Source organism: Cornus florida, unplaced genomic scaffold (assembly GCF_030987335.1).
Source record: "Cornus florida cultivar Cherokee Brave unplaced genomic scaffold, ASM3098733v1 CherokeeBrave_3.0.0_Hap2_Chr04, whole genome shotgun sequence".
Classification (NCBI taxonomy): Eukaryota; Viridiplantae; Streptophyta; class Magnoliopsida; order Cornales; family Cornaceae; genus Cornus; species Cornus florida.
In genome coordinates, this window is record NW_026775574.1 from 85,976,645 (window position 1) to 86,003,355 (window position 26,711).

The 26,711-nt window shown below is 34.7% G+C and overlaps 1 protein-coding gene across 7 annotated transcripts; it reads right to left on the reverse strand.

Annotated features, from left to right (window-relative positions):
* Positions 1-6,400: 6,400 nt before the first annotated feature.
* LOC132303781 (uncharacterized) lies at positions 6,401-22,618 on the reverse strand. 7 transcript variants are annotated; one of them, XM_059801205.1, is made up of 9 exons: positions 22,309-22,617; positions 21,549-21,647; positions 19,952-20,040; positions 19,707-19,787; positions 18,945-19,187; positions 8,957-9,214; positions 8,789-8,875; positions 8,540-8,673; positions 6,401-6,771 (listed from the first exon to the last, which is right to left on the reverse strand). In XM_059801205.1, exons 5-9 carry the CDS (start codon positions 19,170-19,172, stop codon positions 6,669-6,671), a joined length of 810 nt encoding a protein of 269 aa, XP_059657188.1. In that variant the 5' UTR covers positions 19,173-19,187; positions 19,707-19,787; positions 19,952-20,040; positions 21,549-21,647; positions 22,309-22,617; the 3' UTR covers positions 6,401-6,668. The 7 variants fall into 7 exon arrangements, 6 of the variants coding, with proteins under 6 accessions (XP_059657188.1, XP_059657186.1, XP_059657187.1 ...); XM_059801203.1 differs by lacking the exon at positions 21,549-21,647; XM_059801204.1 differs by lacking the exon at positions 19,707-19,787 and having other exon boundaries at positions 22,309-22,616.
* Between the last annotated feature and the right edge of the window lie 4,093 nt (positions 22,619-26,711).

Consider the following 26,711-nt stretch of genomic DNA (forward strand, 5'->3'; position numbering starts at 1 on the left):
ATAACCAAACTCATTCGCACGGGCATGTGTGTGAGTCAGGCTCCCTTTCTATATGTGTGAATTACACACACGTCTATGTGTGCATAATGATTGAATTAGGATCAAAGAAGAAAAAAAATAAATAATAAATAATAATTGTTGAAAATGGAATGTTTCTATTTTGTGTTGTGTGCATACCATGTGTAACACTGCAATCAAATAGTAGGCATACCATGTATAAAAACATATTTGAGATGTTTTATGATTTTTTGAGTATGGGGATTTTGAATTTTTCTATAATTATCCATTAAATCCTCCTCCATTCCATATTTTAACTTGTAACTTTTTAAGGGTCTATTCTTAAATTATTAAGTTGTCATTTTAATTTTATATAACAATAATGTTATCAGAGAACAATCTCATAATAAATTTTTTTTTTTTTTTCATAACTAATGAATTAACTGGCTCATTAAATAGTTCATTTAACTTTTCACGAATTTTAATAAACTATCTTAATTTCATATGTAAATAAAGAGGGCTCATGTATCTTGTCATTATAAGACTGATAGCAATATTCTTAAATATATATAATACCAAATTACAATAAAGGGTAACTATAAAAGATTATATTTATTTTGTTTGACTTTTCAAAATGTAAAATTAATTTTTGGGCACCCTGTAAAGGAAATGTGGTCTTCTAGTGTGAGTATTTAAGTACTTCAAAAGTTTGTTTTAAATTGTCAAGTTGCAAAGATGAAATAACAAATTATAGTGGGCATTATATTTAGTTATGTTTGTTCTATTTTTAATGTAACAACTTAAAATTGTGAATGTAACAATTTTAAAATAATAATGCAACAAATACGTAAATGTGTTAAATTCTCAATTTCATAGTGGTACGATGTTTCAACATAATATAATGTGTTAGATGAATATTATATCTTTGATATAAATGCGTCTCATGAATATTACATTTTGTAGGGTAGATGTGTTGCATCAATACATAGGATAATCAAGTGCACAGGATCTCGTAAATAAAAGAAGACCTAGATTTTCTTTTTTTTGGCATAAAAGAGGTAAATGAAATATGTTTTGTACATATATTTGTATGAAAAGATGAAACATTGTGTAAAAGCCTTTTGTTAAGGATTTTTATGTTGTCCTATAATTGTTCAGAGGAGATAGACTTGTCAAGTGAATATATAAGGGAACTTTGACGAAGTTATTTATCCAAAAAAATAATAATAATAATAAGAAATTTGATGAGGTGGCATGTCATGTCATTCATTTCCCATTAAACTAGTGCCATGTCATGTCATCTATCTCCCACTAAACAAGTGCCAGTGTGTATTAAGAGGGTTTTTAAGTGTCATCAAACCTTTCGAGATGGAGTCTGAATGTTTGCTGAAGAGGGTCCATGCTGTAGAGATTATTGAAGAATTTAAATCGTATTTCAATACTTTTGTTTTAAATTTCAAGAATGTGTTAAAATACGAAGTAAAGATTTTAAATTAGAAATAATGATATATTTTTAAAACATGTTTCAACATACTTTTATTTTAAAATTTAATAGATATATTGAAACATAAGTAAAGTGCGTTGAAAATTTCCACATCACATGCTATAGGAGGAACTAGAGAATTGTTACAACAGAAGATCTAGAGAATCGATACAACAGAGGATCCAAATGCTTCACAATGATGGTTCCGCAACATGCTATAGGAAGGATCAGAGACTCGTTACAATAGAAGATCTAAAAGTTTCGCAGTGACGGTTCGGTATAAAAAGTAACATTAAGAGAAATTGACGTGCTTAATTTTGTAAAACACATATATAACTTATCTTGTCTAGTTTTAAAGGAGCATATGCCCCAAGTCCTGATTACTTTTTTTCTTGGCAAGTTAATGGCAAAGAAAGGATATTATTCATGACTTAGTTGGTAGAGAGCCTAGCTCTCCTCCCCCCTCCTAGTTTGACAAGATTAAAAAAGAAAGGAAAAATTACATATAAATGGAGTTAAAGTTCCATATTTACTTAGAGGCTGAGTCAAAGTTCCATATTTCTCTAAAATGGATTGCTGAGGTGGCACATGGTTTTTTACCGTTTAGAAATTGTGGTGCCTAAAATACCCTTCCGCGAAGGTACTACTTTTTCTTCGAAGGTACTACTTTTTTGAACTGAAGGTACTACTTTTTGGCGTCCAGGTACCATGTTTTTTAAACACCGCGAAAGTACTACTTTTTCTCCGAAGGTACTACTTTTTTGAACTGAAGGTACTACTTTTTTGAACTGGATGTACTACTTTTTTGAACTGAAGGTACTACTTTTTTGAACTGAATGTACTACTTTTTTGTTAGGGAAGGGCATTTTAGGCACCACAATTTTTTAAACAGTAAAAAACTATGTGCCACCTTAGTAATCCATTTTAGAGAAATATGGAACTTTGACTCAGTTTCTAAGTAAATATGGAACTTTGACTCCATTTATATGTAATTTTCTCAAAAAGAAATGGTAAAGAAAGAAGACATGCGAGATAGTAGGGGTTGCACGTGTGATGAATTATAGGGTGCTAAATAGCCTACACCACCATCTTTGACCAAAAAAAATAAAAAAAACCCTCATTTATTCTGCTACTTGCACACAGAGACTGATGACCAAATAGTCTCCCGAGAGAGAGAGATGGAGTAAATGCTGTATTATGGGGCAAGGAGATGACCAAATCATGAAATTGTGTTTTTGGTACTACAATTTTTGCTCTAGTTGGATCATGCTCACGAGCTTAAGGATAACGAATCTGAAAACTTTAACTAGGACGGGTAGGGATTTCTATCCCTTGAAATGTTAACCACTTTATTCACCGAATGTATTCCAGATTAGGTTTCTCGGTTAGAGTTTAAGTCTAAATGTCATTGTTTATATTTTAAAGCCTTCTAAATAATGTGTTAAGGTCATTGTTGATTCACGTTAATCTCCTTGTGAAATTCACGTGGGGCCAAGTAATCTAACGATTTTTAATTTGTCGCAATGTGATCAACGAAAAATTATTCATTGCAATTGTTGTTGTGCAAGACGGAGCCAGAATTTTTGTTCAAGAGGGACACATTGTGCATTAAATACATATAAATTAATATTTATGGAATATATATACATAAAGAGAAATATGTGGATATATATGAATAGAAATTGATATTTTTAGAATAAGATAAATTAATAAATTATAATGAAACAATTTATGGAAATATATAGAGTATACAAGAGAAGGAGAAATTTGAGGGGGCACTTTTACACATTTTCAAAAAATATATACCTATTATAGGAAAAAAAAATATATATATATATATATGTAAAATAAGGGAAAGGAAAAAATCCAGGAATCCAGGAGGGGCACGTGCCCCGGTCCTATACTGGCTCCGTCCCTGATTACAAATACTACAAAAAAACATATATTAACTTTTTGGTTCTATTACAAGTCTACTTTATTTTGGTATAGTATTTATAGTTATCTGTTGCATCACGTCATCGTTGCAACGAATGTAATAAATAATTTCTCGTCACCGACACTCCTTTTATGATAAATGATGATAAGAGCTTTATATATGTATAAACACTCTCAATCAATGTCACTAATTCCACAATCAATGTCAACAATTGCCAATTAATATTTTAAGCCACATTTTTCATGGCCCCAAGAGTCACAAAATGGCAACTGTGTGTGTTTGTGGTCACCCAAAAGATTTTTTCAATTATTTTTCATGTATAACGAATTAAAATTTACAAAAGTTCAAGTTCACAAATATAATCCATTGCCTTTGTAAACAATGCTTATGCCTTTTGTAAACAATGCCTGGGATTTGTCACTTTGTACACAATATGATAAACGATAAAGAAAAGCATGACATTGCCACACCCTTGACTGAGAGAGAGGAGTGTGTGGAGTCTCATCAAGTTTGGCATTGTCGTCAATTATAGTAGTTTTATTTATTTATTTATTTATTTATTATTATTATTTAAATAAAGGCAAAAAGATATATCTACTGATTTCGATGGGGTTGCGAGAGTGGGGGCATGAGCTCACTACTAATGTCATAGTGATGTCATGATGCCTACCGTTACAAGGGAAAGCTTGTCCCTATCAGATTCGAATGAAAAAATAAATAAGTGGGTATGTAGTAGTGTAGTACTACCCAATACTTTAAGTTTTTGAGTAAATAGATAAGCGCTCATCCGTTACAATTGGTATCGACCCAATCCATGATCCGGTGTCACGTCAAGCGTCTGGGTCTTCATCCCGAGTAGGCGGGTGGGGCAAATTGTAATTTTAGTAAGGCCATCTTCATAAATTCTCAAAAAATTTTGAAGTATAAAATGCAAAAAAAAAAAAAAAAAAAGTAATCCAGTGGGGCGAATTTTAATTTTAGTGAGGGCATCTTCTTAAATTCTAGAAAAAATGAGGTATAAAATAACAGTACAGTGGGGGCATCCACCCCCATTGGTCCTGTGTTGGGTCAGTGCTTGGCGGCTCGGATGAGCCCGGTGCACTGGGCGCACCCAATAGCTTTTTCTTAAGTTGGCATCATCTAAATTAGGAAAATATATGAGACATGTGATAAAAATTATAGAGTACTGCTATTTTATCTCGACAAATAAAAACCTACTACTTCATCGAGTCTATGTGGCTACCTATGTGCCAAATATAATGAAACTCATTTTAAAATATAAGGTAATTAACTATTTAGTAACTTGTAGTCTATTTTTTAGGTTTGATTTTAATATAGTATCTTTGTTGGCAATTAAAGTTTCAATTACCATGTATATCAAATTGAATACGTGTTTTATATATACATCACATTGCATCTATCTAAGGCATAGATACTTAAGATTGCATCTCTCATATATAATTAGATAGCCTATAATGATCAAAACTAATGATCTATGGGACTTCATAAACAAAAACAAAGAGAGAAATTTAAAAAAAAATTTGCAAAGTATTGAACATTTGAAAAATGTTGCCGTTGTTGTTTTAGATTTTGTACCAATCAAATTCTTATATTTGATTACCATTAAAGTTGTTGTAAAAACAAAAAAGAAAATGATACGAAAACTGAAAAAATAAGAAAAGGAGTTATGGAAAACTAAGAAGATAAAGAAAGAGAAATTGATGTATTTTTTTGAAACAAATATGAATGATGCTTATTTAAGTTGAAATTTTATAATAACAAGTCATATTTTTATCTCTGTTGATTTTAAGTCGGGGTAATTCCAACATTGTGTATATTTTTTCGTTAATGGAATGAGAAATAGAAAGGAGAAAGGAAATATGTTGATGTGACTGTATAAAAAGATGGTGTAAAATACAACAGTGTATCTTAACTTTGAGATAAAAAAAAAAAAATTTATAAATTATATGTGACAATGTATATTTTACACAAAAGAGTATTTTAATCGGAGATGTTTTTATTAGACAAATCAAAAGATCAAAACTAACATTGGACTGTTTCCATATTAAGCATTGATTAAAAAAGACAAAAATATTTAAATAATTACATATGCCCATTGGAATATGCCACATTCCCAATAATTCCAATTGGTCCGAATCTCATACCTATAATTATATACCTTACTTGGCCTTTCAGTTTCATTTGGCCCAAAAGTTTTGGGTGACTTTCCAAACTACTTAAAACATTCTTAATTCTTTTAAAATTTAATAAACTTGGCTTTCACTTGGAATAGTGCATAGAAAAGACACCAACTTCAGCAGAACGTAATCGAGGCAGGCATTGATTTTTGCAAGCTGTTCGAGTTAAAGACTCCACTTACATTTTTTATATTATACATATGTTTAACTAATTAAACAAGTCACATTCCATCATCGTGATAAAATACCTATGACATTTTTACGTATAAAATAATAGGAAGAGTAATCATCAGGGACAAGAAACAATCTAGCACCCCCATTGGCAATGGACTCCAATAATGCAACTTGGAGCCTTAAACCACATTTGAAGATTGCCGACATTGAACAAAAGATAAAGCATAGAGGTACTTCCTCACATTCAAGTCCTCACGAGAACAAAATAGGTTTTGTTGTGATAAAAATCGAAAAACGTAACACCCTAATATTACTCACACGGCCAGAAGCGGATGGTGGGGCTCACACATGCCCGAGTCGCCGACTACTCATAAGGTCATGTGTGAGTGGTGGAGCCCACATAAGCCCTTAGGGCCGTCAAGTAACTCGGGTGTCACAACAAACAGCACGGCTCATAAAAATAATTGTCCACGTCGCAATAGTCATAGCTCCTAAGAAAAGATGGCCACATACATCTCCATTAGAAAAGCTATGGAAAATGTCTTATGTGACTACACTGCTTTCAGTTTGTAGTTTACAATGAAGTGCCATTTTTCTGCATATAACCTAAAATAAACCAACAGCTTCTTTCATTACACAGCTCATAAAATTATTTAACAGCAGTATTTTGGAATGAAACATAATGTGATGTTCATGGCTTGACAAGCTTTTTGCTTCAATCACGACTGATCCAAGCAGTACAAAAAGGATAGACAAATGAGAATTGATCAACCAACGGGGGGTAAGTTGAAGGAAAGAGTTTCTCACCAATGCGATCCAACCCTAACTATTTGATAAAAATAAACTTCTTTGGGTCGCCTAGTAACCATATGGGCTATTATTATTTTCTACGTTCACTCACACTGTTCCTGCGATAGTAAAGCTTGGCCCTCCTTACTCTCTTTTTCTCCAGCACCTTTATCTCCTTTATGTTAGGGGAGTACCTGCAAGAACCCACTCATTTAGCAAACTTGTGGAGCACTATTCAGTGGAAACTGATGATGATAACAGGTGACAACCACAACAATACCCACCAAAAGAGGGGGAAAAAATCTCGAGTAATAAAACAAATCAGGTAAGTACATAAAAATAATATTAAATGATCATATCATTCATCCCTTCTGTTTATACACTTTAAACAGAAGGGATGCTTAGCAGTTGATTTTAGGCTATTTCACAACCACAAAGGGTTTTTAAACAAAATGGGCTAGCCTAGTGCAGGATGCTCCCACCAATGCGGACTCCAGGAAGGGGCAGATGCATGCAGCTTTACCTCCACATGTGGAGTGCATGTTTCCAGTTTCGAGCAGTGACCTCCCAATCAAAATGGAACAACCTTACCATTGTGTCAAGGCTATATGTAAATTATAAAATGCTAAATGAAAATGTGACTACCCAAATGATCATATTGTTCATCTGAAAGGGGAAAAAGGAAGAACAGAAATATAGACTAGGCTTCGAAACATCCAATTATAATGTGAGTCCGCAAAGACCTATCTGCAGTCAACTTGATGATCTCAAGGTTTGAGATTATTTAGGGACAGGTTCTAAGCGTGACATCAATCCTCCATACACTAATGCCAAATTTTTGGGTGGCCAATTGGTGGGGGGTTGCAAAGGGGGGGTGGCAATAACTACCCTACTGGTTTTGCAGTTTAAATTTGTGTGACCAAAGAGTGCCCTGCACTGTTCCCCTAGAGAAGGAATGAGTCAAAGATGATAACCTTAAATCTAAAGCATAAGCAGCAAAGAAGGACCCAAATATCACCCCGTAGAATACCCACACCCAAGCTTACTCAATTGTACCTTGCATGTATAGGAAAAAGATCGGTAGTCAAATTGAAAAGATATAGTAATTTCAACATATTCTTCCATATCTACGTACATATGCAAAAGAAACATTTCCAAGTCCAAGCCTCAGAGATTCAAACTTTACACCAATATCCACTTCCATTAAAAGCATTCTCTAGCCAGATTTGTCTATTAACATGTCCTTGGTCATCTAAATAATGCTAGCATCAACTTGAAATGTACTCGTATATTTGGAATTTAGAATCATTGGGTATTGGATTTGGAAGTTCTAATACACCGTGTTCTTCTCCTGAGAAATTTTTTCTGTAAACAACTCCAATATCAAAAATATCTTTCCATTAGAATAATGCTCAGGAAAGAAAAAAATTAGATGGAAGGGAGATAAGAATGGATGGATGAGACATCCGTAGGGAAGAAATTGTGTCTTTCCTTCTTTTTGTTCAGTTGGATGGAAGAGAAGAGAATAAACTTATAATTTATTATGTTCATTATGAGAGAAGAGAAGATAAAGTTTTAAATTACTTTTACCATTATGCCCAGTAATATCTATAATATTGTAATTAATAGAGCATAATACTGTAATTTAAAACTTGTGCAATTTAGGATATCATTTAATTTAAATCTTCTATAATAGTCCACTTTTCTCCCCCACTCTCTTCAGCCCACTTTTGGATGGATGAAAATTTATAAAGAAGGAAGGATGACACATCCCTCCTATTATCCTTTCTATCCTTGTATCATATCTACCAAACAAAAGAAGTTTGTTCCTTCCTTCCTACCGAACAAAGCATAAATATACAATTTAACAAGTATTGAAAGACCATACTTCAAGTAAATTTTTTTTTTTTTTTTTGATAAATCATACTTCAAGTAAATTAAAACAACTACAAGTTTACTTACAATGGGAAGAGAGATTCAACACCAACTCCTGCCACCAGCCGCCTCAATCTAAATGTAGAATTTAGACCTGCATTGCGCATTGCTATGATAGTGCCTTTGAATATTGAAACACGCCTTTTATTCATAGGGGCTTCCTGTTCGTACAAAAGGATTTCATAGAACAGTCAATAAATGTCCCTTATTGGAGCACATACTTCTGATTAACAGTGAATAACAACAAAATTTCCCTCAATAGGAATTTTTTCATACCACTTTGAGCTGGACGATATAACCAGGCCTTATATCAGGTATCTCTTTTTGTTTTCTCACTTCCACCACTGCTTCCTTATCAAGAATCTGCAATTCATAAAATCAATAAGAATCTCTTTAAATATGTGATCCATCTATTCCACTAAGGACAACAAAAAAGATGCATGCCTGCATTATGTGCCTGGCTGTTTTATCAAGCCTCTTAAATTTGATGCGTGGAGAAATATCAGAGATGGGAGCTGAAGTATCTTCTGCAACAGATTTGACTGAATCATGCATAGTTGAAATGCACCTGCTGGGTAGAGTTTGTACAGCTGCAGACTGGTGAAACAAACTTGTCCTAGTAGCCCTGTGTACTGGTGCTACCCAAGGTATACTACCATTGTTAGACGATGTCAACAAGTCCATTTGGATGCCAGATTTAGTCTGCCAAAATGAATTAACAAGCCTAGTACATAAGGTCATGGCTTATAAACAGAAATTATGTTGATTTAGAGAGAAAAATTACTTCAAAAATGAAAACTGGATGGGTATTATGCCCCTGAGAAAGACCAACAATTAATAGGCGAGTAATCCTCATAAAAGAGGGAGAAAGAAAGCAAAAACAACTCTTGCAAAAAAAAAAAAAAAAAAGAAGGAAAAAAGCAGCACTTCTAAACCTCGCTTTTAGTTTAAAAATGAGAGACAAAGTAAAAGGCCGCAGCAAGCAATAGAGTACCGTTTATAGCTCGTCTTTCAGTATACCATGTACTGTTAAAAAATAATGTATACCAACGATAATTTAAGTACCTATTAATGTTACTTTGACAGCCTTCAGCATTAAACCAGAACATCTTAATTTGGTTCCAGAAAGCCAAAAAATCTACATCAAACAGCTCAGCAACTTATGCTTAATCGACTGACAAGATTGGTGATATAAAATTCAATGTTTGCGTGCCTTGAATACACTCAAATGAGATATCCTCAAGGATACTGATGAAGCTGCTCTTACTGTTATGGAAGACGTTTGGATCCTTCAGCAGCAGTGCAGAGCTTTTTCTCTTATTGGACTCCTCGCCACTGCAATTCTGTTGCCCATAAGCTAGCTAAATGGGCTTTTCAGTGTAAAATTGGAGATGTCCAGTGGGATGTTCAGCCCACCTGGCTCACTTCTTTGTTCTCACTTCCCGGGACTGCTTGTCCTTTCGTTGCTCTTAGTGATTGTTTTCTTGCCAGGGAAAAGAAAAAAGACGATGTGCCATTTTATCATGCACAACGCAATCTTTCAAGAGACTGGGTATTAGAATACATCATATACCATCTAAGCAATGATATATTGTCAAGGTCTGTTGTGGAAATATACCCTATGTGCCAAAGGAAGTGATTAGCACGGACATCTCTAAGCAGGAGCTATGCCCGTGTCAGGCACGTGTCAGACACCAAAGATTCTAGAAACTGCTCGACACATGTCAAACAATCAAAACAAAGATATATTGTGAAGCTTTCCTGTGGAAGAATACCCTAATGTGCCAAAAAGAAGTGACTAAGAAGCACACACTTCGCAAAATATGTAATACATATATCTATATACATTTACAATACCATGTTAGTTGGATATAATTGTCATTGCCAAAAGAACATATGTACAAGGTTATACTACATAATGCTAGAATGTGAAGCAACCTAAAAAGGCAAGTAGGCAACCTTACAGTAAATTCACATAAAAGGGTGACATGGAATCAATGACAAGTTGTAACCCAAATCATTATAAAGATTAATCCATCTTCACAAATATAACAGGAAATGGATAGATATCGACAAATGAAAACAATCCTGAACCTATAACGTAACACTTCAACAAATATCTAATCATTTATTATTGTATAAACAGTACTACGTGCTTCATTAGGATGGCATCAAATCCATGTTTTATAACTTTGCTGATATTCAATCATACATGGTTAGATAAAAAGAATGATGCCAGTCCAAACACTCTCTCTTTGGAGCCCATTAATCACATGCACATGTTTCTTTCACCAAAAATGCCCCTTATCCACCAAACAACTCTCACAAAGTACTGAAGGTAATTGAAAAATATACTACAAACGAAGGAATATTAAACCAACAAGGACTCGGATCTTGAAAGCTATACTGCTAGGATTTATTCTTTCGGATATACTTTTAATTATTATTTTGACACTCCTAATTTTAAGTAGCCTAGGTCGAAAAAATTTCAGCATATTCTTGTTGCATAAAGAATAAAGTAAGGGTCTCATGTGTCTCTGTTACCTCTCATATTCATGTAATTCTAAAATTGTTGTCTTCCAAAATCACTTCACAAGACTTATCCAAAAACAACAGAGAGGAAAGAAATCACTTCATAAGGACCAAAATTCATCTTCAGTAGCGTCTCCAAATGGCCTTTTATAACAATTCTTTGCATGAATCCACTATTGGTGGATCTGCCATGGTGCCTCGCCATAATGTCTACTTAGGCTCTGATACCAAAAACTGATGTAGGACAAGGGAGAAGCCTTGAATAGCTAAAAACTTAAGAATTCAGAGGCTGAAAGGTCAAAGAACTAGGGCTGAAATTTGGAGGTTCAATGGTAGAAAGCTAGCAAAACAAAGGAGAAGTGGCTGGAAATTCAAATAATCAGAGTTATGGTTCAAGATATTAGTGAAGAGAAAGGATTGAAAAAAAGACAAAAACCTATTGGAATCACTCCAATAGGGTCTAGGCATCACACCTAGGGAAGGCCTCACTCCCTCAGAATTTGTGAATCACTCACAAAGAAATCTTAAAAGATATTTTTATTCATTTATTGACTGAGTCACCCAGATTACATTCTACCCCTTTTATATCATCTTATGACCCTTCGATTACCCCCGGTTGAGGTAATTAATACTTGACTCTAGCATAATAAAAGTAATCACCCTATAAATAAGGTAATCAATATTTGACTCGAGGATTACCCCATAATTGAGGCAATATCCTTGGATTACCCCATAATTGAGGTTATCAATACTTACCTAATAGCATAATTAAAGTAAATAAAAGTTGACAAAAGCTCCCAATTATTCAAAACTCCATGTGGACCCATATTATCTAGCCTATGCCAATTTGAATCTTAGAATCCTCCTTTTGGCTCCTTTTATACACCTTTAAAGATTTCTGCCATTGATCTCCATCATGGGGGCTCTCTGTTTTGGTAGACTTTGTTTAGAACCGTTAGATTTAGTGCAATCTAACGCCTCATATTGTATATTAGTTTGATGGGCCTGAGTAGATAGGTTTGAAATAGAAGTAACTTTGGGCTACACTTGTAATATATGGGCTAGCATCTTCAATGTAAGAATAAGAATATAATGGGCTTGTTAAACGAGCCTATTCACGAACCGAGATCAGCAATGCTTAAAAAGTGTGTTCAAGCTTGTCTTGTTTACTTCACGAATGAGCCCGAGCCGAACTTTTAACGAGCTGAGCCCAAGCTGTTCGTTCATTTGCAGCCCAACAACTAAGTACCATCTGCACAAATGGCACATCTTTGTGTGAAAAACTCAACAGCAAACACTGATATAATATTTTTAGGCAAAAAAGAATCTCACTAGTAACCAGGAGGGAACTACAAAAAAATTAGGAAGCACGGACACGCATAAAGGGCAAAGAATCCGTGTTGGACATGTGTCAAACACAGACAAGTGCCAGACACTCCAAAAAAACTTGTCTGAATTTTATAGTTTATTTTTTTGAATATTCGGACACATAGTGGACACAACACGAACACGCTATGGACACGCCATAGATATTCGCACACGACGCGGACACCGTACGAACACACCATGATTTTTTTAAAATTTTTTGATAAGGCACTTGGGGATTTTAAGAAAAGTTTTAGAAAGCAAGCTAGGTTGAAGTGTAATGATGAGGAGGAGTTTAATAGTTTTCAATAATATGATAGTCATTACATAATTACTTAAAAAATTGTTTTATAAAACAATTTTATATTATACAATCAGATATTTATGCTTATATTTACTTCAAAGGTTCAAACTCTTGCATATTTATGTTTCTTTGTTTTCTGCTCTTTCTTACCCTCTTTCTATCACTCTCTCTTTTCTCCGGCAAAGCACATTTTTTTTTTCATTAGTAGGTTGATAAAAAATAGTATTACTCTTAATTTCTTAAAGTACAACATCATAATATTACTCTTATTAGGTTCCCGCGTGTCTGTGTCCTAATTTTTTAGGATTTACTGTGTCATCGTGTCCGTGTTGTATCTATGTCCGTGCTTTTTAGACAAAAAAGAATGAAAATATCACAACAAATATTGCGAACCAAGAACACAATCAATAATCACGATAGAAAAGTAAACATGCTACACGCAAAGAATAAAAAGATTTTCGTGGTTCGGCGTAAGCCTACGTCTACTACGGTGAAGATCCGGCAAAAGATATCACTATGCAAAAAAAAAAAAGGATATTACAAGTTTTAGCCCCAAACCCTAGCTCGCTCTCTCACTTTACATGGTTCGGCCTAAGCCGACGTCTATGGTGAAAATCCGGCGAAAGATATCACTATGCAAAAAACATAATATTACAAGTTTTAGCCCCAAACCCTAGCTCTCTCTCTCACAGTCTTTCTTACGGTTTTCAGTGCTTCACACCCCCCAAAACCTAAACGCCCTTATATATTGGGTTAAAAGGGAAATATAGAACAGGGTCCACAACCCCGTAAGAGAAAAAATGGGTCGATTTTATTCTTTTTTATTTTTTGGTCAAAACCAGGCCACAACGCAACTCGGACCTAAACAAAATTCGGGCCATAACTTCACAAAAACAAAGGAACTCCCGAAAAAGAAAGAAAATTTGAAAGGAGAAAGGAAAAAGAAAAGAGAGACAGAAATAGAATGCATTACTAACAGGAAGGAAAGAGGTGCGGATGCAGTGGTTCATGGGACCAGGGGGATCAGATTGAGGATTTTCACAGGATTGAACACCTTTAAAAACAATGTGACTTCTCATTACAAGAAGGCTTGTCAGAATGATAAGGGCCTAGTTGAAATGATCAGCCTATAAGCGAGTAGTAGATATGCAAATGTTCAAAGTTTTTAAAGGAGGTCACTGAATTTGACATGCATAAAGCTGGGAGGATAGTTAATATTGTGGATGAAACCGCCTATATAAAGAAATAAAAGTTCTTATAATCTAAGAGAAAGAGTAAAGTTGAGTTTACAAAAATCATCTATGATAAATTGATAATTAACAACCAAGCCAAATTTTCTCCAATTGTGTTTATACTATTCCTATCAGCTAGCCATGTACCATCAATAATTCAACTAGTCCAACAAAGCCTTATGTTCCAATAACATCAGTGTGCAAATACTTTTTTGCAATTCAACTTTATCTGGAGCCACATACTCCATAACGGATGATGAATGCCACCACTTTGACCCACATTCTTATTGGCCTTTTCTTGACCTTGTAAAACCTTCAAATTGGATCAAATTTCCCCACAATACCAGTTCATTTGTTAAAGCCCTTCGCACATTACTAAAAAAACTTAGTGACTCGGATGGGAAATCGGATTTTGAAAATAAAATTGGAAGTTTGAAATCCCAAATTCAATGTTTGGGAAACCAGAGATAGGATCCACATAATTCTAACTGGGAAAAAAAATCCCTCCTGCAAGAATTGGGTAGCCTCTACATTGACAAAAGTTTGCAACAACCATCACCGCCTCCACTACCAGGTTCTCACCATCACTTCCAATAACATGTAGTCACTAGTGTTACCTGGACTCGCCGATACTGGCCAGAGTGTCCGTGTCGACACGACACGGACACGGGATATGAGTTGAATGATTAGGAGAACATACCAGAGGATGTCTAAGTTGATGCTTCTAAAGAATTAGGAATTTTTTTCATAACTTATTTCTTAAATCAGCAGCCATTCATGGTGTTTGAAAGCTTCCGACTTCAAAAATGGCGGTCTGAGTCAAAATTATGGTTATGAAGAAGACGAATTTTCTGTTTCTGAGTACGTGCTGTCTTTGCACAGTTTTATGTGCTAAGTTGCGCATCGTTTCACGCGATATTTGACCGTTGACTATACTTTTAATGCCGTGTCTTGATGGTGCCGCCTATCTTGTTGAATGTAAAGAGATGAAGACATTTGGGTTTTGTCTTATAAAGTGACAGTTGTATACATCTACCTACTCCTGTATTGTATAATAATTTACAGTTGTCACTTTACTTTTTTTACTGCTCAATAAAGATGTGACTACCTGACGAAGCGCAATATACTAATAGTGCTTGAAATAGTTTTAACTTGAGCCCTGTTTGGTCTTCCTTTTTAATAGTACTACTTTGACTTTATAAACCAACAAACTACCACAGTAGTAAAATAAATTTTCTTATAAAAAAATACAACATATATATATATATATACATATATATATACATACATATATATTTTATTGGAAAATTAATGTCTCAACTATAAAAAAACCCTTATAATTTTTTTCTTTTTCAAAGTGTCCAAGTACCAGTGTCCAAATATTAGACACTTTTTAGCCGAGTCCCCGTATCTTGTAAATTGATAAATTGTCGAATCTGACTTCTAGACACCCGTACCCTAGTCCGGGTAACATAGTTAGTCACCACTACCTCTACTATTGAGTTGTCATTGTCACTGTCACTACCACCGCCAATGCCTGTTTCTACCATTGTGCCACCAATATTATTAAGATACCACTGTCGCTGCTGTCATCAGCTCGTCCACATCATCACCACAAGCAAACCATCATCATTGCCACCGCTGTTACAACCACCATCACCACTACCTCCAACTCCACCAAGAAGTAGTCTCCACATATTCACCACAATTATCATGAATCCTAGAAATTGATTAGAACTTGAAATACTCATTCAAATGATGACTTTTACCATGGAGCTATTTCTTGGGACATGGAACAAAGTGATTTACTCTCCTCATTTCAAAATTTTATTTATTTTAATATTTTAGAATTATTTCAGTCTTTATCGAGATGATTAAAATGTCTTTCAGGATTATATCTTAAGTGTCACCTTTAACTCCTCACAAGGGTATTTATTTATTACTCAATCCTTTCTAATGACACTAACTATACCGAAAATTCACATAACCACCACATCTGTCATTTTCTTTCTCTTGTATATGTTATTACTAAACCACCGACAATTATATGCCCTTAAGCAGGACTAGATTATCAAATGCTATCAAATATTAGCCCAACTTGGATAGCTTTTCTTTGTGAACCAGAACAAAGACTGGTGGTTACTAAAATAAATCTAGTGCATGGTCATGTTAAGGTGCTGAAGATCCTTTCTTTTTCTTGGCCAAAACTGATGCAAGGAAATGTTAACAAAACCATCAACCAATATTCTCTTTTAGACCAACATATATGCATGCTTCTTTTGTACCACAACCTACACTGCATGATTACATGACACGTGCAAAAGTTGAGAATTCCAAAAAATATAAGCCACCGTGTCGATAGCCCTACCTCATGAACTAGAGGGACGACTGAAAGACAAGGTGGTCTGGGTCAATGTAGCTTATGATCATAGAGTGCTGATGGGGAACATTTCATCAGCACTGGACCGTCAAAAGCATATGTATTTCATCCCTCCAGTTCTAGCAACCTTTCCTATTACTGTTTCTAGAGTCTCATTAATTTAAGAGGTGCTAATATATATAAACCTATAATTTTCAGCACACTGTGATCATGCTTTTTTTGTACCTCACCTACGCTGCATGATTACATGACACGTGCACTCCTATGTTTCCTGGACTCAGGTATGGGTGCCGGACATGAGTGCATGTCTAGGAGTCGGATTCGGCAATCTATCAATTTACGGATACAGGGACTCGGCTAAAAAGTGTCCAATATTTGGACACGGGTACTTGGACACTTCGAAAAAGAACAAATTTGTAAGGTTTTTTTTATAGTTGAGACATTAATTTTCTAATAATATATATATATATATATGCTGTTTTCTTTTATATATTGTATTCTTTTATAAGGAAAATTTATTCTTTTATAAGAAAATTTTATTTTACTACTGTGGTTGTTTGCCAGTTTGCAAAGTCAAAGTAGTACTATTAAAAAGGGAGACCAAATAAGGCTTAAGTTAAAGCTATTTCAAGCACTATTATTATACTGCACTTCGTCAGGTAGTCACATCTTTATTAGGCAGTAAAAAAAGTAAATTATTATATAAGACAGGAGTAGGTAGCTATTTACAGCGGTCACTTTTTAAAACAAAACCCAAATGTCTCCATCTCTTTACATTCAACAAGACAGGTAGCATAATCAAGGCACGACATTAAAAGTATAGTCAATGGTCAAATATCGCGTAAAATGATACGCAGCTTAGCACTCATACTCGGAAACAGAAAAGTCGTCTTCTTCGTAACCCTAATTTCGACTCAAACTGCCATTTTTAAAGCAGGAAGCTTTCAAACACCATGAATGGCTGCTGATTTGACAAATAAGATATGAAAAAAATTCCTAATCCTTTAGAAGCATCAACCTAGACATCCTCTGTTTTGTTTTCCTAATCATTCACAAGCATCAGCCACGTTCGATGGAAAAATGAAGGGTACGACTCATATCCCATGTCCTTGTCCGTGCCGACAACGGACACTCTGGCCAGTACCGGCAAGTCCAGGTAACACAGGTGCATGCAAGTAGTAGAATTCAAAGAAATACAACCCACCATGTGGATAGCCCTACCTCATGAACTAGAGGGAAGACTGAAAGAAAAGGTGGCTGGGGTAAATGTAGCTTATGATCATAGAGTGCTGATAAAGAACATTTCATCAGCACTGGACCGGCAAAAGCATATGTATTTCATCCCTCGAGTTCTAACAACCTTCCCTATTATTGTTTCTAGAGTCTCATTAGTTTAAGAGGTGCTAATATATATAAATCTATAATTTTCAGCTCTCCATGCTCATGCTTATTTTGTACCGCAACCTGCCCTGCATGATTACATGACACAAGTGCACGCAAGTAGTAGAATTCAAAGAAATATAAGCCACCATGTGGATACCCTACCTCATGAACTAGAGGGAAGACTGAAAGACAAGGTGGCTTGGGTAAATGTAGCTCATGATCATATAGTGCTGATGGGGAACATTTCACCAGCACTGGACCGTCAAAAGCATGTGTATTTCATCCGTTGAGTTCTAACAACCTTTCCTATTCTTGTTTATAGCGTCTCATTAATTTAAGAGGTGCTAATATATATAAATCTAAAATTTTCAGCACTCTATGATCATGCTTATTTTGAATCTCAACCTTCGCTGCATGTTACATGACACATGTGCACACAACTATTAGAGTTCAAAGAAATATAAGCACCGTGTGGATAGCCCTACCTCATGAACTAGAGGGAAGACAGAAAGACAAGGTGGCTTGGGTAAATGTAGCTTATGATCATATAGTGCTGATGGGGAACATTTCATCAGCACTGGACTGTCAAAAGCATGCGTATTTCGTCCCTTGAGTTCTAACAACCTTTCCTATTCTTGTTTCTAGAGTCGCTTTAATTTAAGAGGTGCTAATTTACAGAAAACTATAATTTTAAATAGCAAGGTAGTTCATCATTTTTTAATACTAATTTAAGTCTTACCTGCAGGAATATAAATTCTTCATCCTTTTGTTATCTCATTCCCTTCTACTTAAACTCTTCAGTCATGAGCTTAGATGCACTTAACATAATCTAACTTTGTAGTTTGCCTTCTCTCTCCAAGCAAATATTCACTCATCACCATCTCTTCATTCTTATTATCTACGTTACAACATAAATCAAAGGACCCACAAATCGAGCCTCCAATTACAGCATTCTTAGCTTTAATTTCACCTAACCTAAATCTTTTAAAAAAAATCTCATTCTGAAAAACATAAATGTTTTCTAACATGATCTATTTGCTAACTATCAATTGATCCTCAACACTCCACCTAAAGTTTTGTTAAATAATGCACCTCTCCCCGAGTATTTACCAAGGACCCACAAAGTTGAAGTACAAAATGCAATAACAGAACCATTAAAATTCCAAATTCATCTACACTACATATTCTGTATGCATTGAAAGTGAAAATAAACGGTCTAAAACGTCAAAAGTTTACCAGTTCCACCAAAGACCGAGAAGTGAACTTGGGCAGCGACCGGAAGAGGCAATCCTTCGAATAATCCATTGAAGTCCCAACAAAATTGAAAGCACCAACTCCATTTGAAATGCCAAGATCAGAACATCTGCTTGCTGGAAATTTCCTAGTTGATATAAAATCAACAATCTTTGAGCTGTTAATGTTGTGTCTTCTAACTAATCGAATACCCCCGCAAAATGATTGCATTTCTTCAAAATCAGTCTGCATTTTGATATTAGCTATTCATAACATTTCTATCAAATTTCCAAATCCACTACTGAGAACAACTGAAGAAAATGAATCAGCAAAGTGTATAAACTTAATCAATATATACATATGTGTTTATATACATATATATGAATGTACGAATATATGTATATATGAATACAATTGAAAGCACAAACATAGATTGTTTTTCAGATTATATTATAGTGAGATGGTTTGATACGAGTGATTGTTGTTGCCAGTGACAATAGTCACCGTCTGTTGTAATAGGAGTTTTGGCGACTGAGCTCGTCTTTCAGTAACAAATCAAAAAGCCCTAGTAGCTCAGTGGAGGTTTATGATTATGTTCATGCCCAGATTGAAATTTTCTTGTAGTTGACAAAAATATATATATATATATAGAAATAGAAGTTATAGAAATAAAAAAAATATTTGTTTTGCTGAAATAAAATATAGATTACCTCAATACAATGCAATGAATTGATTCAGGTTGCTGAAATAAAATATAGATATTACCTCAATGCAAAGCAAAAAAAGTGGTTCATAATTGTTCGACAAAAATCAACAATGTTTGATTCTTCTCATATTTTCCTTAACCTAATTAATCAGAAAAAAGAATGAAGGCTTTAGTCTGATCAAAAAGAAGATAAAGGATTCCATAAACACACAGAATCAAGAAAAAAAAAAAAAAAAAAAAAATCAATTTCAGATTGGAAAAAGCCAAAAAGGAACCAGTACCATAAATTGAATGAGTTACTTACTTGTAATCTTTTTGGTGCTACTCCTGATGAAACTGAGGCTAATCTCACAAACACAAACCCAAATCTTATCCTATTTTAGAGAAGGTGCACTGCAAGGTTCAACCACGGAAAGAAAACAAAATGAGGGCTTCATCAAAATGCAATTAATTATACCCTAATTTCTATTTCGACATGCAATCATCTTCTTTCTTTTTTTTTTTTTTTTTTGGAAACTTAAGCAATTGTATAAATGAGTAAAATTATGTAGAAGGTCTGTGGTGAGAAAGCTAAGGGAAAACCAGGCCTAGAACTAATCAAAACACATTGGGCTAATGAAAGCCAATAGCAAATTAGAGATGAAGGCTACAAGAGTTTGGGTTGAAGGCTACAAGAGTTTGGGTTGAAGGCTACAAGAGTTTGGGCTGTGCCAGTATTCTATGGCTTTTCTGTCCAATGTAGAGAGTCTATTTAAAATGGCTAGCCACAGTATAAATCTATGCATCAGGACTGACAGACTATTCCAGACTTAATGGCTTTGTTAGACTAGCGTGGAAGGTTGGGAAATGAAAGAAAGTGTCTGCTTTAGTGAGAAATATCTCAAGGGTGATCGAGGCAGTTCAAACACATACCCATCTATCCTTTTTGATAGGTTTGCTTCTCCAATGTCGCAGGATCAATTTCTGAACAAAAAATTGACATTTTTGATAGGCTTGGGAGCTGAGTGAAGAGGTCTATAGCTCTTTTCAATGTTTAAACTCAATATAGACCACCATTTGATAGTAAAATCAGGTCATCTACAAAAATGATATTTGGGATAGACATTTTCTTGCATCTCTAGTGAAATTTGAACAAAGGCCCATTCAGAGTGAGGGACTTAGCTATGGATCGAGGAGAAGATTTCGATACTTAAAACGAAACATAAAATGGAACAATGAGTCCCCCTGTCTAAGGTCGTGGACTCTTTTAAGAAACCATGGAGTTTTTGATATAAAGGGATGGTGAATGAAGGAGACATGATGCATTAATCTTGGATTAGGAGATAAAAATGGGAAGGAAGCCCGAGAGAGAGAGGCAATCAACCAAAAAGAGCTATCTTATAGAATCAAAATCCTTTCTCAAGTCGATTTTCAAAGCACATCTAAGAGGACGTTTGTGGCTATGGTATCCATTGAATAGTTCCTAAGCTAAGATTATGCCGTTGAGATTTGCCTACCAGGAATGAATTACAAAAGTTTTATGAAAGGGAAATTGACTTCCCTTGTTTTCTAGGAAGAAGCAAACTAGTCCCCTCCAGCTTCCTATAAATTAAGGCTCGTCCAGAAGACCAAAGTTCTTTGTCTTGAGCAATCCAAATACTCTAAATTCTGGTTTTCGGGGTTTAGAGAACCAAAAATAGTTTTTAAATCCAATCCTAACAGGGTCTTAATCGTTTAAGCTGAATGAGGTTATCAAACAGTACATAACATTCGTGTGAAAGTCAATTACCCTTTTAAATGAAGAAATCCTAGCAACAACTCCAGCCAATCTCAACTATTTTGAAAAAGGTAGAAGTAAAAGTTTCTTTTGGGGTATGCTAAATAACACAATTTTTGTACCAAATCAACAAAAATAGTCTTACCAAGTTGAAAAGGGACCGGGTTGGCTCTCTAGCAATAAAGCGCAAATTCTGCCCCAATCAAACTCGCAATCCAATCTCCCAAAAGATAGATCAAGCTGACTGCAATTTATATTAATTTTTTACTCCTTCAAGTATTACATTACATCTCTTAATAAACTTCTATATTATTACTAGATCGAACAATTTCTGTTTGATTCCCTTCCTAAGTCCTTTCCTCAGCGTGAAACAACATAGCTTTCACCATTTTGTAACTGCAAGTTACTAGTAAAATTTTGCCAATTAAGAAAATGATATTTACTGCAAAGAACAAACAAACACATTTGAAAGTAGTCAAATCTAAAGCTTGTTTCTTATTCATCCTTTGGGAAGTATCAATGTCAAAATATCAACATGTTCAAATAAATTTAAACCATTATAAAAGCAAGAGAATAAAAGCAATCGGCTTAGAGTGCTTCACAATATCATTACTGCATAATATAGACATAAATGAAACATAAAGCTAACCCAACTCTCACCGTTGTTATCTAAATGCAAAGCAAAAAAAGTGGTTCGAAAGTTGTTAGACAAAAATCAACAATGTTTTGATTCTTCTCATATTTTCCTTAACCTAATTAATCAGAAAAAAGAATGGAGGTCTTAGTCTGATCAAAAAGGAGATAAAGGATTCCATAAACACACGGAATCAAGAAAAAAAAAATCAATTTCAGATTGGAAAGAGCCAAAAAGGAACCCAGTACCATAAATTGTATGAGTTACTTACTTGTAATCTTTTCGGCGCAAATCCTGATGAAACTGAAGCTAATCTCACAAACACAAACCCAAATCTTATCCTATTTTTGAATCGAAAATGACGGGGTTTTTTTTACCCCATTTGCCACAGAAAAAGGGTTTCGCTAAGGAATTGATTGCCAACAAGCTAGCTACTCCGGCCGGAAGGAAACAAATGATGAGTTACTTCACCTGTAATCTTTTCGGCGCTAATCTCACAAACACAAACCCAAATCTTAACCTTCGACTTCGAGGAGCGACAGCCGACAGGAGCCCTAGAAAATCAGTGGCTAAAAGAGCCAAACTGAACAAAATTGGGCCCATAAACCCAAACGTTTTATTTCTATTATGGCCCTAACATATTTTATTTCTGTATCAGTATTTTTTTTTGTAGGATCAGCTTTTTTTGTGCCAAATTTTGAGGCCTAGTATAAGTATATAGATTGGGCCAAAATTTGGAGGCCCTGGGCGACCTCCTAGGCCCATGGCCGGCCCTGCACAAAACTCACCATAAGAATGCCCTCCCTCGTCGAAATATCACCCTACTTAAAATACGTATGTCATTCTTCCTTTTTATTTCATTATTGTGGTAGAACGCAGTGTGTCATGGGCTTATTAAAATTCCACCTACACTTGGAAATTAATAAGATATTTTGTTTAATATTAACATTTTGTTGCTCTGATCATGATAGATTAATTTTGTAAATGACAAATTTGGGTGTTAAAATTATTAGATTCGGTGGTATTTTTTGTTTCACTTTTGAATTTTAATGTGGAAAGTGAAACAATAAGTGCAACACATATGCGATCAATTTTTATTCGGTTGAGAACATCCTATTAGAAAATGTATGTTTGTGATTACTCTTTATTTTTCATTGATCTTTGGTGAGTTTTGGTGTTAGGTGCTTTGAAAATTTTCAAAAAGTGCATTGCCACACTGGAACCAGTCGCACTTTAATGCAACCATTACGATTCTTGTTTTCCAAATATGCGTTCAATTTTGATTCGATTGATAACATCATGTAAGAGAAGGTATGTTGGCAAGGATACTTTTATTTTTCATCTTTGGTGAGTTTTCGTGTTAGATAATTTGAAATTTTGTAAATTTTTTTTCTTTCAAAAAGTGCATTGCCACACCGGAACCGGTCATGCTTTAACGCAACCGGTTACCGTTCTTGTTTTCCAATTTTTGTTTGTGAAGAAAACCTCACGAGCTTAGCAGAACCAATTGCATTATAACAGAACCGGTTGTGCTAGTCAATTTTCGAAATTCATCGTTGATGAATTACTCACTAGTTAAGCGGAACCGGTTATGCCTAAACGGAACCGGTTGTGTTTCCCTAAAACCAATATGGTAATTGCAATTTGAGTCCAATTGAGTTTCTTTTTTACCAGATTTTAGGGAGTTATTTTTGCATGAATTTGACTTGGTTTCCAAATATTTTTTAGGTCGGTCTAAAATTTATAGAGCTGTTGGACGGGGAGTCGAAAAGCTAAAAACGATTATCAATTGGTTCTTGGTAGAGAGAGAGGATGTGAGCATGTGTCGAAATCCATTATACTTTGCTTCAAACATAATGGATTGTTTCGCTCAGGACCACGTGACAATTTTCAAGATTTTTCCAGACGATTGGTTGATTTCCACCAATCAGGGTTTTCCCACTAAAAATTCTGGTATCATCTCTCAAATTTTATTTACTTTACTTGCACTTTATTTATGCTTTGTAGGTTTGGTTTTAGTTTTATTTTGGTAAAATTAAAATAATTTAAAAATTAAATAAAGGAGAAAGTAAAATCTATTTCAGATAAAATAATTTAAAAATTAAATAAAGGAGAAAGTAAAATCTATTTCAGATAGTGTAACTCACACTAAATACATCAATGAAGGAAATTAAGAATCAAATGTTGTAGCCTAATGATATCTCATAGATCTCCAACTGTGGAATGTGAGAGTTTGAGTCTTATTCGAGATGTGTAAATTTCTTGCCAATTGATAAAAAATAAAAAAAAAGAAAATAATAATAAAAATAAAAATTAAGAGAATAAATAAATGAATCAAATTATTATTTTTATGATGGAAGAATACCTCCACCTAGGCACAAATGAAGCCTCAAGCCATATCCCAAAATAAGAAAACAACTTAGAAATGACAATGGCGCGGGAGACAGCTTTCCCATCCATGTCCCGGTTCAGAGAAGAAGTCGCTATTCTTACCCAACTTTGTTTGTATTATAACGTTTTTCTTTTCCCTCGCAAGGGGAAATAGGGTAAGTTTAACATTGGCCACCTAGCTCACCGTATTATAACGCAGTTGATATATTATAATAATATCTAACTACATTTAAAGCATAATTATTAAAATTATGCATTTAAAAATTACACGAATCTATTTGATACTATATTTCGGTAATAAGTTAAAATAAAGACATTATTGTACATTTGAGGTGTTGTTTTACCAACCCAACACCTCAACCAGAGTGTTGGGGTAAAAGCATCCCACCAACACTCGGGTAATTTATTTACTCATGGGAGGGCCATATTTGTACCCATCTTCTCTATCTTTTTATTGTTATCTAAAATGAAATGACACTTTTAACCCTAACTTCTAAGGTGATTGATTACTTTTTTTAAATTACACAACTACCCTCCATATGAGGTAGTTGTTCCCGGCCCCCTCTCTTTTAACAGGACCCCCAAGAAAAAAGAACAAAAAAAAAAGTTATATTTATTGAATAAATTATCACTTTTGACAACAATAAAAAGAAAATTAAAGAAACTACGTAAAATAGATGAAGTTAAAGTTTATAGTATAAAAGATAGTTATGGTATTGTATAATAAATGATGATGCATTAATGAGTTTAGAATCAGTCTTGTCATTTTCTTTAGAGGAAAAAAAAAAAAAAGGCTAGCGGAGTGTAAGTGTATTAAAGGGGAGTGTGAATATTGCCTCTATTTATTTATTTTTATCTTGACAAAAAATACATTTAGTTGCCCATACGGGAACTTAAATCCTAGACATTTTATTTTAGAAGACGAGAAAATACCACTAAACTACTGTCTTTGGTGGACCAACATTTAGGTTAAGGTGTTGGGCTTATGTATCACGCTTCTTAGTGCATAAGACCGGACAAGGAACACCCTCCCCCCCCCCCCCCCCCCCCCCCGGCGGGCCCGCTTACGTATCACGCTTCTTAGCACATAAGATCCCCCCCCCCCCCCCCCCCGCCGCCCCGCTTACGTATCACTCTTCTTAGCACATAAGATCCCCCCCCCCCCCCCCCCCCCCCCGACCCGCTTACGTATCACTCTTCTTAGCACATAAGATCGCCCCCCCCTCCCCCCCCCCATAACACCATCGGACAAATTTAAACTACATTGCAGTCCATCCATCCCATATGCACCCTTGAGGTGGCGCCAAAGAGATTCGAACTTCCTACTTCCACCGAGAAGAAATTAAACCTAATACACCTCAACTAATTCTACCCTATTAGATTCAATGAATCAACTTATACAAAGAGGTCATGGATATTTAGATCATTTCTATATTTTGAGTTATTTCCATTGTAACAATTTTCATTGTATTTCTTTATAAACCCATCACTTGACTAGGTTGTAAACTAGCCATTACCAATAGCTAATAGCTTCGTATGTAATACAGAATTTACAACTACAAAATTGAAGCTTTGGGAATTATAAATTAGAACCCTGCCATTTGACTCTAACTAAATCACATCACATTCTACCTTATGAGATCCTAAACTTAGCAACATTTGCAGTTTTTTCAACTTGTTCTTTTCTTTTTTAACTTGGTTATCCTCATCAAGATAAATATCCCAAGGTTTGCTGCCATTTATCTCTAAGTTATTCTTCTCTTGAAGAAGGTTGGAACTTGGACCAGATTTACAACATCTTTGGTGTCAAAATAATAATAATAATAATAATAATAAATTGGTTCAATTTGCAGGTACAAAATAACATAAAATTTATAAAAGACAGTAAAAAATTAGAAAAATAAAAAAATAGGAAAACCATGAAGACCCCCACATTGGAGAACCAACTCTTGATCTTTATAATTACAATTTTGACTGGTCATCTTTAAATCTCACTTCATGTGCTATTATGCTTCCAAGAATCCCTTTTCTATACATAGAAACCTATATTTAAAATATGGTGAAGAAGGGGGCTTCTCTTTTACCCATGCATGGATATAAATATTTTAACTATAACAAATCCAGGCCTGCCTTGGATTCAAAATGGTTGTCTTATGGAAAAGAATAAAAAAATTAAATAGAAGTTATTAAAGCAATGACAACAAAGAAAGAACAATAGTAAAAGCCAGGTAAGAGAAGGTAAGCAGAGTACTGTTGCAGACAATTGAATATATATATATATAT

Coding starts and splice junctions, on each gene's coding strand:
- LOC132303781 (XM_059801207.1), bottom strand. CDS start 19,172: ATGCAATCATTTTGCGGGGGTATTCGATTAGTTAGAAGACACAACATT. Junction 9,215..18,944: donor CTCGGTCTTTGGTGGAACTG/GTAAACTTTTGA, acceptor TCATTTTGGCAG/ACTAAATCTGGCATCCAAAT. Junction 6,772..8,539: donor GTTGAATCTCTCTTCCCATT/GTAAGTAAACTT, acceptor GGGTTCTTGCAG/GTACTCCCCTAACATAAAGG.